Consider the following 16446-nt stretch of genomic DNA (forward strand, 5'->3'; position numbering starts at 1 on the left):
GAAGTTCTGTGTTAGGACTACCTGAGAGCATGGAAATAGGATAAAGACTACTTTCTTCTAAGTAACAGTTAAGTTGGATGATTTCCCTACCGCCCATCCACATATCCGATCCTGCGTGTCACAGTATATGCAGTTGCTCTTCCGTGCCCTGAGATGCCACACCTCTTCTGGAGACTGCTACTCTACACTGGCAGGGTGACATCTGTTGTCCCACCTCTGGTTTCCATGGAGATTGAATTAGCGCATCATAGAATCATGGAATGTTTGGGGTTGGAAGGGACCTTAAAGCTCATCTAGCTCCAACCCCCTGCTACAGGCAAGGACACCTTCCGCTAGACTAGGTTGCTTAAAACCCCTTGAAAGAAAAACACACTGTGAGTTGAATTTTCCTAGTTGAAGCCTGTTTCCAACTGCCTTCTCCAAGGAGGAAGATTTCAGGGACAGAAAGAGCACCATGCAGAATCAGTGTTCAAAGGCTGGACAAAGCTCCCATTTATTTTCCAATACTTACAAAGGAAAAGAAACAAATCATACCCAAGAATTAAAAAAATATACATTTCCGCTACCTATTCTTCTGTACTCAGATTAAGGACTTATTTTATACTGTTTTGTCACATACTTTGTTAAGTAACAAAAGTGTAATGATAATAATTACATCATTAATTAGCACAATTACCACTGAATAATCCTTTTTTGGATGTTAAATGCAAAGAATTTCCTCTTGTATGCACTCTGTGCGTAATACAAGACGGCAAAACCAGTATCATACAAGGCTGATGTGACCACAAATTCTTGCATTGAAGGTGTTGGGGTTTCTTCAGCAGAAGACATGCTGGGCCTGTTGTTCACATTAATACTGATACAGTTCACAGGACAGGCTGGATACCTGCAAGTAAGATTTCTTTAAGCTGCACAAAGAGCATCTGATGTTTTTTGTACCATTTACTAATAATGCCCAGGCAACTTCAGAAGATCAAGCTGCCTTTTGAAAAGCACTTGTCAACCTCTCAGCTATAAGGACTCCAACCTTTGAAGTAGACTTTTTGTCAAGAAAACCATATGTATCCCAGAGTTACTTAAAAATAATAATATATTAGGATACCAGTACACTCTTAGGTAATTAGAAAGCTATCTTCCATCTTCCTAATCTAGAATGAAAACTATGCAAGTCTTTACTGCATCCTGAATATATATATGTATGTATCTCTCATACATCCAGACAAAACACTACTGTTAAATGGGAGCACTTCAACAAAGTAGCCTTAAAACTACATCCTTTCAAGGCCATTTTTAATCCCCTGTGGATTTTTCTGTACTCAGGAAAAAAATAGACCTATTATAGCCTATGGTCAAGGATTATTGATGTGATCCAACTTTAAGCATTTAACGGAAATTGCCTGAATTATAACCATAAACAAGGCAGCCTCCTCTGAGCAATGGTGAGCATAGATGTCAGCTTCTGCTGTGAACCTGCTTCTGCAGAAGCCTGTTACTTTCCAGGAGATGGAAGGACCGGAGTAAGCACAGGAAACTGCCCTCTTTATTTAAATTGCTCAAATGAAAACAGATTAAAGCATCCAGAGCCTTTCCACCTTCAGCAAATTCATCTGACCTCTTTCAAAAGTCCCTTAGCACGTAAGTCTTTAGTTCTATTAATGGACTGAGCGATGCTTGCTCTGCACCAAAGGGCAGCACTTCCAATGGACACAACAGCACATCCCCTAGGTAACTTCTCTTCCTTTCAAGTGAAAGGATCACTACAGAACATAATTTGATTGAAAACACATTTATTTCTCAACAATTCAGAGAATACTAAAACTGGCAGTGCAGTGATTATGTTGGCAATAGTGCTGGCTGTTACGTACCAACAACTGAAGTAGGTCTTGACCACAGGCTCTGCTTGCCTTTTCTAAAAGGTACTCACCATAATACTTGAAGGAGCTTATTTCTCCAGTGTCATCATCTACTCGTAAGCAAAAGCAGTATTGCTCGTCAGGACAGATGCACTTTCCACATTTTTTCACATATTATTTAGACATGAGTGCTGTAATAAAGTCAGTTTATGTTGATTCGGGACTTGAAAGTTAAGTTTCTGTAGGAAAAGTCTTTGGTTCCAAGTTACAGCAAGCATGAAACAGGCCCTCTTCTCACCCCTTTTTCTTACTTAAAGGAAAAATAAGCCTAGCTTCAAATTTAAGGATGAGAACTTTGGTAACTGACTGCAGGCTACAGCAGTTACCAGAAGAATACATAAAAACAGCTGGATGCAAGCTCATTGCAGATTCACCCAGCTTGCTCAGTTAATTACGGTGCTCTAATGAGTAAACCATACCCATGAAGTGCTGCTTCTGCAGCTCCAATCAAGGGTGCCTCAACCACCAGATCCAGAAGAACTGAGGCTGCATTTCAGACTCCATCACAGCAAGCAAATTGTAAACATGAAAGAAGCCCTCTCAGATCACTCAGCAAACAGAATAAAAATACAAGAAAGTACTTAGGTTTCCTTGCTTTTAAAGGCCTGGATCAAAACTAGGAATGGAAAGAAAGCATATATCAGGGACTTCAGCAGACTGAGCAGCTGCCAGCTCAGGCCAGGCCCCAGGCAGTGATTTCATCCAGCAGTAGCTTCTCTCCTGCTAACTTTAAGCTGCAGTTTGCTTCATAAAACTACGGCCAGTGTCCCGGACCCTCCCTATTACAGCAATATTTAGGCACTACTAGCAACAGAGGCTATTAAAATAATAATCAGAAAGGCAGTAAGAAATAAGAGACTCCTTTGCTGTGGGAAGAGTAATCTCTGCTGGGGTACATCCAAGATGAACACCAGCTACTTAGAGATTATTGGAAAAATCAAGCAGGAAGAATCCTCTTTTCATGTTCTCTTCATACTAAACCTAGAAATTTGAGCTCCAGTATTCTGAACCAACCCTATTTTTATGACAGAGCTAAAGCTAAAATCATTTCCCCTCCCTGCAACACAGCATTTTCCTCTTGGTTAGCACAGAAGAGCTGGTATCTTTGAACTTGTTAGATACCTACACCTGCAACAGCAGGAATTGATCCAAACTGTCCCAAGCTCTTAATCCAAATCACCACTTCAAGAAAGCCATTAAAATACGTATGTTTTCAACAATCACTCTGTTTGGAAAAGCTAGACCTAGGAACATTTAAAGACTGGTCAATAACGCACCCAGTACTCAATTTGATCAGTCTCAGCTGTGTTTCCACAGAAAGAGCAGGCTGCGATATTAACCAAACCAACCAATCAAAACCAAAATCTGTATAATCCAAAGGTTTTAACCTGTGTAAAAGCTAAGGATGAGCATGAGAAAAATGCACCAGAAAATGTTCACAACTGAGTAGCATTCACTCCAGCTCCCCCAGCCAAAAAGAGCTCATACGGGCTCATTATTTAGTATCAAAATTGACTAACACATAATAATCCACAGTGAAATACCTTGATAGAAAGTTCTTTGTTTTGTGAGAAAAAGGGTTCCTGATTTATTAACCATCAATATAAACAAGTGAAAGTTGAAAAGTTTCATAACAAGAATCAGAACAGTGCAGATACCTAAATCTGAACTGCATGGGAAGAGTTCCTTCAGTTGGAAAAAAGTCCTCATACTAATTTCTAATAATGAAATGAAACATATGAAAGAAAGAAGAGTGACTGCACCAAGCAGCTAGATGTGAGCTTTATCAGTGGGAGATGAATTCAGCTTGGAAATTTGGCAGACAGAGCAATCAGATAGCAACAGCACACTTGAGTAGGCAAACCCGGAAAGAGTTAAGACCAGATTAAATCTGTTGGTAGAATTTCTAAAGCAGAATATTCTGTTTGACACAGCACTGAACTAGGAAATACAGAAGACTTAGTCGGCACTGCCATCTTGGGCTTTGTAAAACCCTGGTTTAAGCTGAATTGTCACTACTTAATAAAACTTATTAAATAATACTGGGTTTTAACAGGCTTGATTATCAGGCAGCAGTGCTCTCAGCATCCCTCTGGATGCAGCCTGCCAAGAGATGTTAACAAAGTAGGGCACTGGCAGGAACTGAAATGCTTCCTCCCCCACTACCAAAGTATCTATAGTGTTTTCCTAATGTGGAGCTCAATGCAAATTATTACATCTTGGTAATAAGTTTTCCCCTACAATAAGATAAAATGCTAATGTCATTTCTTCCATGGTCTTGTGGCATGCCATTTTCCCTGAATATAATCATCAGAAAGAACATAATTGGTGTAAAAAAACTGCACTTGCATTCCTGAGCTACACCACTTGTCTTCTTCAGGATACATAAAGCCAAAAAAAGTATATTCCGTAAGTGAACAGATATATAGAATGCAAAAGAAATATTCCTTTGCTTTCCAACGCAGTATTTTGAAGCACCTGTGGTATGCACTCCTTTAAGAAAGTTAACTTATAAATTCTTGAGGAAAAGTTGCTCCCTGGGAATTGATCATGACTTGGGACGGTTGAAGGCTAAGAATGGGGAGTATTAAAATGCCCACCCATTCTGCATGAGTAATTGCTACTCTATGGTGCAGCAGTCACCTAGACCCCATCAAAGAGGGTGTTTCATTTGGGGTTCACCTGTTAATGCACCCCCCCAGATTTCTACTCCCAGCTGGTCTGGTGAACAGCCTCCACTTGTGTTAAAACCACTCAGAAATCCTCACCAGCAGCAATAAATGATTCCTGCTATTTTAAAGATAAATGGAACCCCAAATCCTCTTTTTTCAAATGAGTGTTTTTCCCACTGCTGGGCACTGACTCTCCAAAAACCAGTGGAGTATCTGACTTTTCAAACAGCCTAAAAAACTAGAGTGGTACTTTAATCATGAGCCATAACCTCTCCTCCTCTTCAACTTAAACCTAGTTACTAAAAGGATAAGGTTTAGGACAACTAAGTGTACAACAGACCAGTCATTCTGCCAGAAAGGGCGTGAAACTTCCCAGGAAGACAAAGCACACACAAGTCTTGAGACTTGTCTCAGTATACTAACACCTTATTGGACTTTGGTGGGTAAAGGACTACAAAGCCAAGCAATGCAGAAGTGAAACGGTACCTTATAGAACATGGGTACCTCGGAGCATTAATTATTGCTAAATAGGCAAGGTAAAAACAGCAAGATGGTAAGACTCTCAAGAATTCTCCTCTGGTCAAGCTTACTTGACTTAAAACAAAAGGATAGCTCAGAAAATGCAGAAGTTGCTCCTACCAAACCTGTAAGGGCTAGTTACAACACTGTAAACTCTTTGGGGCCACAACTGTTCCTTTGCTTCAATTCATTCACAATTCATAAGCTAGCCCAACAGAGACCCAGACTACAACTTGTACTCAGGAATAGCATGATTCCAGCTGTAAGCACATGCCCCCAAAGAAATGTGATTTTAAAATCCATGAGATACACACAAGGTCACAAAATGCTGGAGTTTTCCTTTAAGTAGAATATTTTGGTAGCATTTCTCTCTGTAAGAAACAAAAGACAGAAAAACTTTTGGAAACCTGTACCTAGACACATGGCATTATTTACATCATGATCTCTCCAAAGCGGTGGTGGCCCAGGAAGCTCTGCCACAGTTGAGAAGAACCTTGTGTATTTTCTACGGATTCATGCTATTTAGAAGAAAAAAGAAAAGATGACCCAAATACAGTTGAATTATTTTAAGAGCTCTACAGGAAAATAATCTTTCTGTACACTGCATTGTTTTTTCTCATTTTGAGAGAAAGCACTCATTCAAAAAGTCTCTACCATGAGCCAGAGTTCAAGAACTAGATTATTTACACCTCAAGGACTTTCATTCAAGTACTGCTGTGCAATACCAAACCACAAGATCCATGCTCACTTGTTCTGACAATGCTGCTGCTCCTTCTTCCTCCCACAGGAGAGACTAAAATGGTGTATTTTCTCTAGTTCCATTCTGAAGGAGTTTCAGTTAAAGAAAAAAAGATGAGCCTGTAGTATTTTTGGAGCTATTTTTGTGATGTAGTATCAGTGCAGCAGCTGGAGTGTCCTGGGCATGTTCAACGAACGTGCTTGTTTTGGTTGTGTTAAAGCAGAGATGGGACGTTGCATTAAGTTACATCAGTGTGAGGCTATACAATGTGTGACTGATTTAAAGCACGTGATTTAATCAAGCAATGTGATTTCAATACTCATGTGGTTTTCTGCTGCAGTTCAAGCTGTGTTGGCACCAGAACTAGTTTTAGATTTGGATAAAGATACAGTGGAGATGTATCTTTCACATCTACAGATGTGAAAAACCCAACACATAAATGGCTAAGAGAACTCATCTCAAATGAGTATTTAAACCTGTTTTGGCATAATAACCAGTATTGATAAGCACTTTACAAAACATTTTTATTTGGTAAGTGCTTGTATTTATAGCAACCCATGTTCTTTTAATGTACTCCTGTAGGCACATAGCAGAAAAATACAAAAAATGCAGTCTGTTATGTATTTTCCTGAGCCAAGTCATCAACATGCAATTCACAAGCGAGTTCCATCTCTTTAAAAACAAAGTTTTAAATAGATATTTGACAGCTTTCCCCTTCTTCACCCCTCAAAGTGCTAACCCTCAGCTGGGACCTGTGATTTACCACCCCTTCAGCAGGTTTGCTCATTACATGCACTGGACATATGTAATGCACAGGCAAAGAAAGAGATCTGCTCACCCTCAGCAAGCAGGGCACTCCTGAACAGGCAACCAGACCAAATCTGGGAACAGCAAAGGATGCTGCTACTTAGAGGTGTGAAGCACTGGAGTGCTAAGCTTCATCTGAACGTATGTTTAACAACTGCTGCCACCGAATATAGCCTCCTTGTGAATACATCCAGCAAGAGCTAGCGAAATTGTTAGTCAAATCTTCAGATAACATTTATGGTTTCCTAACTGTTTAACATATATGCTACACTTTGCTTCCCATTAACACTTCCAAACTGCTTATTGCCCATGTCTTTTCAGTCCCTGCGCTAACAAACTTGGCGCATCCAAGGCTTGCAATTAGTAGAAACAGCACTTGAACCTCCACCAAAAAAACCCAAAACATGCTTCCACGTTCAGAAACGTGAGTAGCGTCCCCTCCCTGCTTCCAGCACGGCCCTGAGGTCCTTCTTGTTCCCCATGGGGAGAAGGATACAGTGCAATGACTCCTGCAAGAGAGGTTCAGAAGCATTTGGTGGTCGAGAGCCCAACTGACAGCTAAGCATTCTTCATGAAAGATGTTATTCTGACATACACAGCTTTTACTTATACCAGAAATGAAGCAAATGCACCTGAAAACACTCCGATGGCATTAAGTCTATGACACAGGCAGCGCTTTTCTATACCTCTGCCAAGAAATACTTCATGCAGTACATATGAAGTGTGTGAATTAACAATTTTTACTTAAATCATTTACCTTTTCACCAGTAAGCCATTATCCTGTGATAGCCGATGTTCTATAGTAGGCTCAGGCACTTAAGCAGCAGCATGTGGCCAAAAAACAACTGGCAGGAGAAAATGACATTCACCAGCTGCAGGTACTATCTGCTATTTTGTAGGTACTCTTTTACAAAAAGACTGTATTTACCCATACAGACAAGAATTCACAGGAGATGATAGTTCTGTGGCGGAGAAATAAAGTGACAAAGTAAATGCCATGAGAGATCCTTCTCCTGAATCCAGAGTGCCCTTGATCACAGCGTGAGAGCAGAAATGGAGCTCCATGACTGGATTTTAAAAATACAAAGGAAACAAGTTTCCAACCCCAAGCTACTGCGCTCTGCTCCCGTTGCCATCTCAGGCCCCAGAGTGTTCTCAAAGAGCACTCATCTCTGTTGGGAAAAGGTGAAAAATGCTTCCTGCATGACATGCTGCCTGAACTGAGAGAATTATTTATGGTTGCTGTGTTTATTTTCAATTATTAAACTCTAAGTAGTTACAAACCATAAAATGTTTATCATTTCATGGAAACTATTTTTGTTATTTATAGGAAAGCATCAATAACAGTAGATTGAATGTATATACATAAGGATAAACTTTCCCTATTAAATAAGTGCAAAGATAACATGTAATCTGCAGCATTGTATGATACATTTCCACATTTTAGTCTCTAATCTTTTCCCCCTGGGCTGCACCTGTTCACACTGAACACTACTGAAGCACTTCACTACCATTTGTGAAGTTCCTTTTCTTTCATATTTGAGAATGTGGGAAAACCACATGACAGATCAGGCTGAAACTCCCTGCACCCCCTCCCTTCCACCTCACCTTCAGCACAAGCATGTCTATATATACATTTATGTATATATATATAAAATCCTTCAGCACATCTGACTTCCTACAGAAGCGAAGAATCATTTATTCAGAACTGTGCCCATCTCCTCCCATAAATGACTTTCAAGCAGGGCTTTGATTTTTTCCTTTTAATTCATGTTTACCAATATGGAAGGAGGTGAGACAGGAAAAGAATGAAGGGAGGAACTGTTAAAGTGATCTAATATGCAAGCACAGCAGCAAGGATCCCCATCCCCACCAGTATTTCTACTTTATGAAATACAATTTTCAAATGCTTTACATTAGGCCCTAATAGGTCAACTGGATGTAGAACAGCTCCTGCAAATTAACAGCACGTATTAATTGCTCGTGCACTTAATTACCTGCAGAACCTGCCATGCCCCTGCATCTCTCAGTACTGTGAAGTCTCGGGATGACTGGCTACTCATGTCATTTTAAGTATTTAAGGTAGCCTAAGAAACTCCAGTGCCATTCAGCATTTAAGACACAGTTTTCCATTTGCTTCAAAGATAGGAAGCAGAATAAAACCCCTTTACGCAGTATGCACTGCCCCATCTTTTGTCTATCTCTCAGAGAGGTTTTACACAAACCTAATCTGAGTGTGCCAGGAGAGAAAGAACCTGGCTAACAGCTGTGAGTGAGATCAGCCCAGGGTCAGCAGAAGGCAGCAAATGCAAAATGCAGGTTCCACATGAACCTTGAATAAACCATGGTAGACATCATGCATATTTTACTGCACACAGGTCATGACAGTAAATATCAAGTTACATAGTACACTATAGGTATTTTCCATTGACTGTACAAGCAGTGCAATGAGCACGCATACTGCTTTTGGATGCTTCACTTCTACTGATACTGGTAACTCAGGATGAAGCACTGTGTTAGATTCTGTACTTTTCACACTGGAAACACAAACACAATGTGTTCCTTAAAAACAAACAAACAAAACCCCACCTGCACCTTTTCTGCTTCCCAAGTAGGGGAACATTTCTCTTTTTCAAATCTTAGATGTCAGCCAGACAACGTATAGCTCGTAACATACAGTTACAGCTTCATCTACATCAGAGTGCAAGTAAAATGTTTCATTCAACATCCAGAAATCAGGTTACTGACTTCAGCTTTTTTGCACCTGCTTTGCAGAATGGGTCATTTTTTCATCACTCTCACCACACTCCCATATCAAAAGATGCCAGGCACTAACCTTCCACCAGCGGGCCCACCAGCCATGGCCCTGGCACTTTCCCAGTGAGAGGATCCGATGTGCCCTGCACGCTCGCTCCCAAGACCAGCTCTGCCAAGTCACAATACAAGTGCCAAAGTCATTGCTGTAAGCAAACAAGAGCCCGTAGGCTTTCAGTAAACAAAGCAAGCAGATGCCTCTGAAAGCCCACTGTACACGTGCAATGCTCACATCGCCCTGGCATCCACCCAAGGTCAGCACCTTTCCACATGCTGAAATTCAGCATCCCAAACTAGCAAGACAATCCTGAGAACCACCTCATCCGCCTGCTTACTCTATTTTTACTACAATTATGATGACTACAGCTGTCTAAATGGAGCAGCTTTTAAAACTAGAATTAAGAAGATTGAGAAAGCTCAATTTCATAATGTGACTTTTGCAAAAGAAGAAACCTACGCAGCTTCCAGCTGAAAATAAAACAAAAGCCGCAAACCTTCACAAGCTTCACCTGAAGCACCTGCCTGTAGGAAAGATGAAGGTGAACCAAGGATTCCTGCCTTTAAATTGCCACACACCAACTTCCCTGCTGCATCCTGGCTGCTGGATGGCAAAACTCCCCCATGGAAATGCTCTTCCCTTTGCCAGACAGGGAAGAGACCAGCCCTGGGAAGAGAAAGCTCATGGATGCGTACCCAGCTGCGCCTCTTCTCAGGGAACACCCCAAGGGAAGGAAAACCCAGCCCTTCCTGCATTTTCTTTCAGAGCAGTACTTCGGCCATGCTACATGGCTGTGGACACACTGGGATCTGGCTTTTCTGCAGAAGATGGACATATTGCACCAGCCATGCTAAAAAAGTCATTCTGAATTCAGTGAGAAAGAACTGGGAGGATCATGAAGTACCTACTGGCCAGTACAGAATACCTTCCTGTAGCAGGCATAAGCAATTTGAATTTTTAAACAAATAACTAACTTACTTAAGGACTAAGGAAGGAGTTAAAGCAGTATTTGTATCAAAGGAGTCTGCATTTTAAGGCAGTGAAGCAGAGGTAGCAAGTTGGAAACAACTGCCTAAAAGTGTAACTGACTTTTACACACAGCAGCTGTCTACAAGAGAGGGTGAAAGTTTGAATCAAAGCCTTCAAGTATCACAGTCCTTTTTTGCTTATAAAACAGCAAACGAGCAGTTGTATTTATTTCTCACACACAGGCTTCTGGTCAGAAATTTTTCAGATATTTATTTTCTTTCAGGAGCTGGGTAACCAGACTGGCTGTGGCCAACTCGATCCCTCCTTGTACCTGCAAGAAGACTTGCAGGAATTGGCAAGACTTAACTATAAGGCAAATCTTTATTTCTGGCTTCAACTGTATTATAATTTGTGACTCATGAATTATATTATTCAACATTCCCATGAAAAATAATAGCTATCATATTACCTGCTGCATTAAGAGCAGATCGCTGGTTTTCAGATTTTATTCAAACAGGCAACTGATATTTTTCCATTTATCCAAAGTCTCCAAAGCACAATGAACATACAATTTATTATATTTAATAGTCAGCAAAGGAGGACATTGGCGCTTTGAACACTGAAATCCCAAACAGAGAAACTGAAACAAATCACTTCATCTGGAAACCAAACAAACAACTACATGAAGGAACACCAAAAAGGAAACTGAACAGTTAGTTGTGCTCATCAGCCTTTACTAGCAGTGAAAGTAACACCTTATTTCATTTCCTAAGACTTACTTGTTATCACCTGACAACAAAAACATAGTCTATTAGTTTACAAATGAAAAGCGACATACCATCAAAGTGATATTCCAGGAGAAAAATACTGGGAACTGAATTATCAGCCATTCTCAGCACAAGATCCACAGATCCTAAGAATCTCAATGGGGCTGTGGATGCCCAGCCTGCAGGAAACCAAGTCATTAAAGGCTCCTTTTATTACAAAGCCCTGACAAAAACCACATGTACTCTTGGGGAGCTCGTGAGAGAATCAGAGCAAGTTGGAAGAGCCATGCTAAGCTTTTCTTGTTATTAAAAAAAAAAAAAAAGCCACAGCAAGACCCAGCAGCTAATGCCAGCTCTGATTTAATGAGAGTTTTGCAAAAACACATCCAGCACCATATTACAGGGTTGCATTACAAACCAGCAGGCACAACCTGATGTCTACAACTACCTCCTTTAGATGGGAAGAAAACCTCAGAAAGGTGCTGTGTGCAGGCACCCACCATCACAGCTTGTAACAGCCAAAACACAATCTGGAAGTGAGAGACTCTTTGACTGCTCTGACTACAAGGGGTAGGCACCAATGCTACTAACTGCTCAGTCATGAGATGCTTGTTTAACCCCCCCGTGCAAGCCGTGCATAGCCCTAATGTATTAGTCCAATTGTGAGCAACAAATCTGACTACTTAATATGCAAACTCCCTTGGTCAGTCTTCCATAGAAGCTCCATGAAAGCAGTTATTGTAACTTCAAATTAGACATGTGATAAGCAGCACTGCACAGCACTCTAAAGAAAATATTTAAGAAACTGTTGTCCAGTTACCAAAAGCAGAGGTTGAGTACATAACTTGGCTTTGTAGAAGTTACCAAAGCTCCAGCACTGCATCAAATACTGCAGGAGGAATTTAAAGTTTTAATAATCTCCTATTCCAGCATGTCAGTCAAATGTGCAGCCCTATTTCCACTTGTCCCCATTATCACCGCTGGGTGAGAGGGGCAGCAGTAAAGAAGACAAATTTCAAACAGAATCAGCATCTTTTATAACAAAGAAGGGCGATAAGAACTCCAGCAGGCAGGCGAACATCATGTCAGGGAGAGTGCAGCAGCAATCAGACAGCTGCAGCCAAAAGCCTTAATGTGTAATGACTTGTCATGCCCATACTTCTAGACACTGGATTTCCTGCCCTTTTGTTACTCCACACAAATAACTGTCTCACTGAACTTTACCAAGACAAAGTAATATGCAACTTCTAACAGGGGTAAGAGTTTGCCAGAAGAAAATGAATGGGTTCATGTTTCTCCTTTTCCTTTGTACTGCTCCCCTCCAAGGAAACAAAAGAAGTATGATTCCTCCAGAAAGGACTTCCCCGTAGGGATAGCAAGTTGAAAATCCAAGTTCTCCTGGTTTTGCTAAATTGAACATACCTGGTAAGCTATTAAACCTTATGTAAATGAACAAGTGCAGAGCTTTCCAGCAGTTTACTCCAAACCTAGTGCTTTTCCAAAGAGCAAACACACCTGAAGAAGTCGTGTAACATGTAAGTGGCCAGAGAACAACTACTTCTCTGCCAGCCTCACCATCCTGCAGAAAAGTCTCCTTTGACTAGGCACAGCAAGAAGAGGTATGGTGGTCAGCTTCTAAAAGTTTGGAATATCAGATGGCAGACAGCCGAGCTAAAGAGATGAGGGGAGGAAACCATGTGTCTATAAATCACCTAGCAATCATCTTTTATTCTTCCTTGTATCTCCTTTAATCCATCTCACCAGCCAGGATACCCACCCACCCACCACAACATACTCTGATGGTACCAAGTAACAAGACAGGAACTTTTTCCTCAATACAACAAGCAACATTCCACTGAAACAAAAACCTGCTAAAAAGAGCAGTGATAATGAAACAGCTGGTACCAATCTGCAAAGACCATTTAATTTCCAGCAGGATGGGCAGAGCAGCATCTGTTTAATTCTGGGTAAGAAACAGATGACTCCTGCTTCGGTCAATGCAAACAGAAACCCGCAATAAGCTGCTACACCCATAGGAGAGCTGGTATTTTTTATTAACTCAGTTTTACAGAGACAACCATGAGTATAGGCAACAGCTCTCTGGATACATGCAAGCATCCTGACCTTGACACATACCAATAGTTAGAACACAAAGGACACGCAGGAGGTCAGGGCACACTGTCAGCTTTGCTGAGCAGCAGAGAAGTATCGGGAAGCGTCAGTGATTGACAAACGGACCAAGGAGAATACCAGGATGTGACAAATCCTCCTCTTGACTCCAGTGATACAATTGAGCAGGATTTCATCAGTCCCCAGAGCACCGTAACAGACTGAGATCTGTATGAATTTGACTTGAGATCCAGCTCCCACTTTCACACAGCATCAAGCACTGCTATTGTCATCTAATCAGCCTCTTGACCACTCCTAATTCTCCATGAAACTTTTCCATTCTGGGGGAAAGAAAAAGCTTCCCCAAAATAAGTCCATCGCTGGCACTGCTCTGATTAGAACAGAGACTTTTGTTCCAAAACACCTTCCTGAGATTTATAAATGGTCTGGCCCTGCTCACTGACAGCAATCTGAAGGTGAATACACCAGACTAGGTCACAGCCCAGGAGCTGGAGGAAATGAGCCTTATATGGGAAACAGGATTAAATCACCTTTCTGTACAGTCTCCAAATCATGTTCACTTGTGCTTCAGCTGGTTCACTTGCTGATGCTTCAAGACATAAGCTCCCTTGAGAGAGTAAGTCAGATTTCATACTTGGCATGGGCACACATGCAGAATTTGTAAAGCTAAGAATTAGTGCAGACTGGACTTGGCTATCTCAGCAGTCAGATTTATAAAAGATATTCTGAGGTTCTTCCAGCTTAACCCACACCCCCTTTTTTTCAGATACATAACGTCACAAAACAGGCTACTGCACACTGTACCTGACTGTTTAAGACAGTCCTAAGAAGCCCATAATTCAACTGAAATTTCATCACTTCTCACTTCAGCAAGACAACCTTAAGGAACATTATCCTTAGAGCATGAATCAACATGAGCCAGCTGACATACATTTCACATCTATTGCATCTTGAAAAACCAGGCTGCTGTTCTAATGCACCAAGCACAATAGACTATTTAACCCCAAAGCAGCAGCAGTGTGTCATGCCATGCAAACACCAAGCAGGAATGTGCTCCCACTAAGTCCATCCAGGATGGTACTCTGCCGACAACTTGGACGGAGACAGCCCACCTCATGCACTGCTACTGGGTGTGCAATAAGGCTATTTTACAGTATCAGCCAAACTCTGCTATTTCCTATCTCATTCATTCAATATCACAGGCAAGATAAGAGTGAGGAAATTAAACTGAGGCTATTTCTGTGACATGATCTCATCTCATAACACCTAGCTAGTGACACAGGTCTTACAACAAACAGCATAGCTTTTAATGCTATTTTTTGATCAAGATTTTTTAAGAATGTGAAGATTTCTGTTATTCTTTTTCCTTGCCTTCTAGTTTGGTGTGGTCCTTTCTGCACTGACACCCCTGCATTTTTTACTGGTTTTAGGTAAGTCTGCTTAGTACAGATGCTTTCTAGGTAACTCACTTCTTCCTTTTATTTTTTATAATAGAGGAAAAGATAAAGACTAACAATCGCCAAAGTTATAGAATTATTTTTAATGACAATGATGTGATTAAATCCTACACAGTTCTTAGCAGCTGGACACTGGCGTCTCTATGAACTATGTATCCAGCATTAGTCAGCAGGGGGTCACTTCAGATATAATTATAAGCAGTGTTTGTCTTTTTTTTACAGTATGGAACAACAACAAAGTCACTGGTATAAAAGAATACCCATCAGCTGGGGCGTCCATAATAAAGCCAGAATCATAACGTTCCATAAGGCACAGGGGAAAATGTAGTCCTTGATGAGCAATTCTCAACCTGAAATCTGTGGCCCCTGCATGTGTAAGGACTACTTGTAAGTCAAATGTCCTGTGGGTAGGCTGACTTTAAGTGACAATAATACACACACAGCTCAGCTGGAGAACATCAGGGGTCCGCAAACCCAAGAACGCTAGGAAAGCAATCACTTACGCATTTAGGTAGAGGAAAACAGAAGGGTAAGGGCCGCTTGCACTGCAGCAGCGTTTCCACATAAGCCCACTAAGTAGGTGTGCTCTTGCACACAAGTGAGAACATGCTGCTCCAGCATCTGAAGTCGCTGGAAATCGATTACTTAGCATGGGCGATTTAGGCTGGCAGAAAGAATCCATCTTTCTTAGAATAAGAATAAAAATAAACCCCAACCCCGCAGCAGTGCCAGGATCTAAGTTATCTGAAGAATTATTTTCTGCACACCACAAGGAGACGAGCCCAAGGACAACAAAGTTTAGCAGCCCCAGGCAGGCCCTTTCCCCAGCCCATCCATCATTTCATCAGCCGCCTGCCCCCGGGCCGCGCCGGGGCCTGGCCGCGGAGCCCCCCCACACCCGGCGCTGCATCCGCCGGGGCTGCGCCCACCCTGCGCCCCGCCGAGCTCCCGCACACCGCCGCCGCCCCGGGAAAGTTACGGCCCCGGCGGCCGCGCTGGGCAGAGGGTGGGAACCGGGCGCGGCGCCCCGAGGCCGGCGAGCGCAGCGCGGCTCCCCCGCCTGACACCAGCCCCGGGCCCGTCCCCACCGCAGGCCCCGGCCCGCAGCGCCCGCCCCGGGGTCCCCCCGCAAAGCCGAGGGGGGCTCACCCGACCTCCCCCGCCCAGCCCCGGGGCCCGGCGCTCACCTCCGGTGCCGTCCGAGTTCTCGTTAAGGCTGCCCGAGGAGTCGTGATGGGAACCCACACACCCGCCCATGGGGCCCGCCCGGCCCGCAGACCCGCCGCCGAGCCGCCCCCCCACCCCCCTCCCCCTGTAGCCGAGCTCCGCCGCCGGCCGGGCAGGCGCGATGGCTCCGGAGCCGCCTCTTCGGTCTGCAACACCGCCCCCGAGGCGCGTCCTCCTCCCGCCGCCCGGCTCCGCCTCCGGCCCGCCGGGGCCCGCCCCGGCCTCGGGTGTGCGACCCGGTCCCGGCCCCGGTCTGGGCCCGAGCCGGGTGGAGACGGCAGCAACCTCGCCTGGGTTTGTGCTGCTGCAGCGCGCAGGCCGGGACGGGCCTGGCTGCGGCCCGGTGCCGCCAAGCCCGAGGCCGCCCCTAGCCTGCCGGGTGGCGGCCGCCCCACGGGGCCGGGCGAAGCCGCGGTGGAAGTTGGCGGGCGGCC

The 16446-nt window shown here is 43.2% G+C and overlaps 1 protein-coding gene across 1 annotated transcript in view; it reads right to left on the reverse strand.

The window, feature by feature from the left end:
- Nucleotides 1-16146, reverse strand: part of UBTD2 (ubiquitin domain containing 2) — a 56070-nt gene extending 39924 nt beyond the window's left edge. Inside the window, exon 1 of the mRNA XM_061372822.1 lies at nucleotides 15973-16146. Within this exon, the coding sequence (XP_061228806.1) occupies nucleotides 15973-16042 (70 nt within the window). The 5' untranslated portion in view covers nucleotides 16043-16146. The remainder of the gene's footprint in view (nucleotides 1-15972) is intronic.
- Between the last annotated feature and the right edge of the window lie 300 nt (nucleotides 16147-16446).

This window comes from Neopsephotus bourkii, unplaced genomic scaffold (genome assembly GCF_033783945.1).
Source record: "Neopsephotus bourkii isolate Nb327-2 ecotype Australia unplaced genomic scaffold, CSIRO-AGI_Nbou_v1 NB_1622, whole genome shotgun sequence".
NCBI lineage: Eukaryota > Metazoa > Chordata > Aves > Psittaciformes > Psittacidae > Neopsephotus > Neopsephotus bourkii.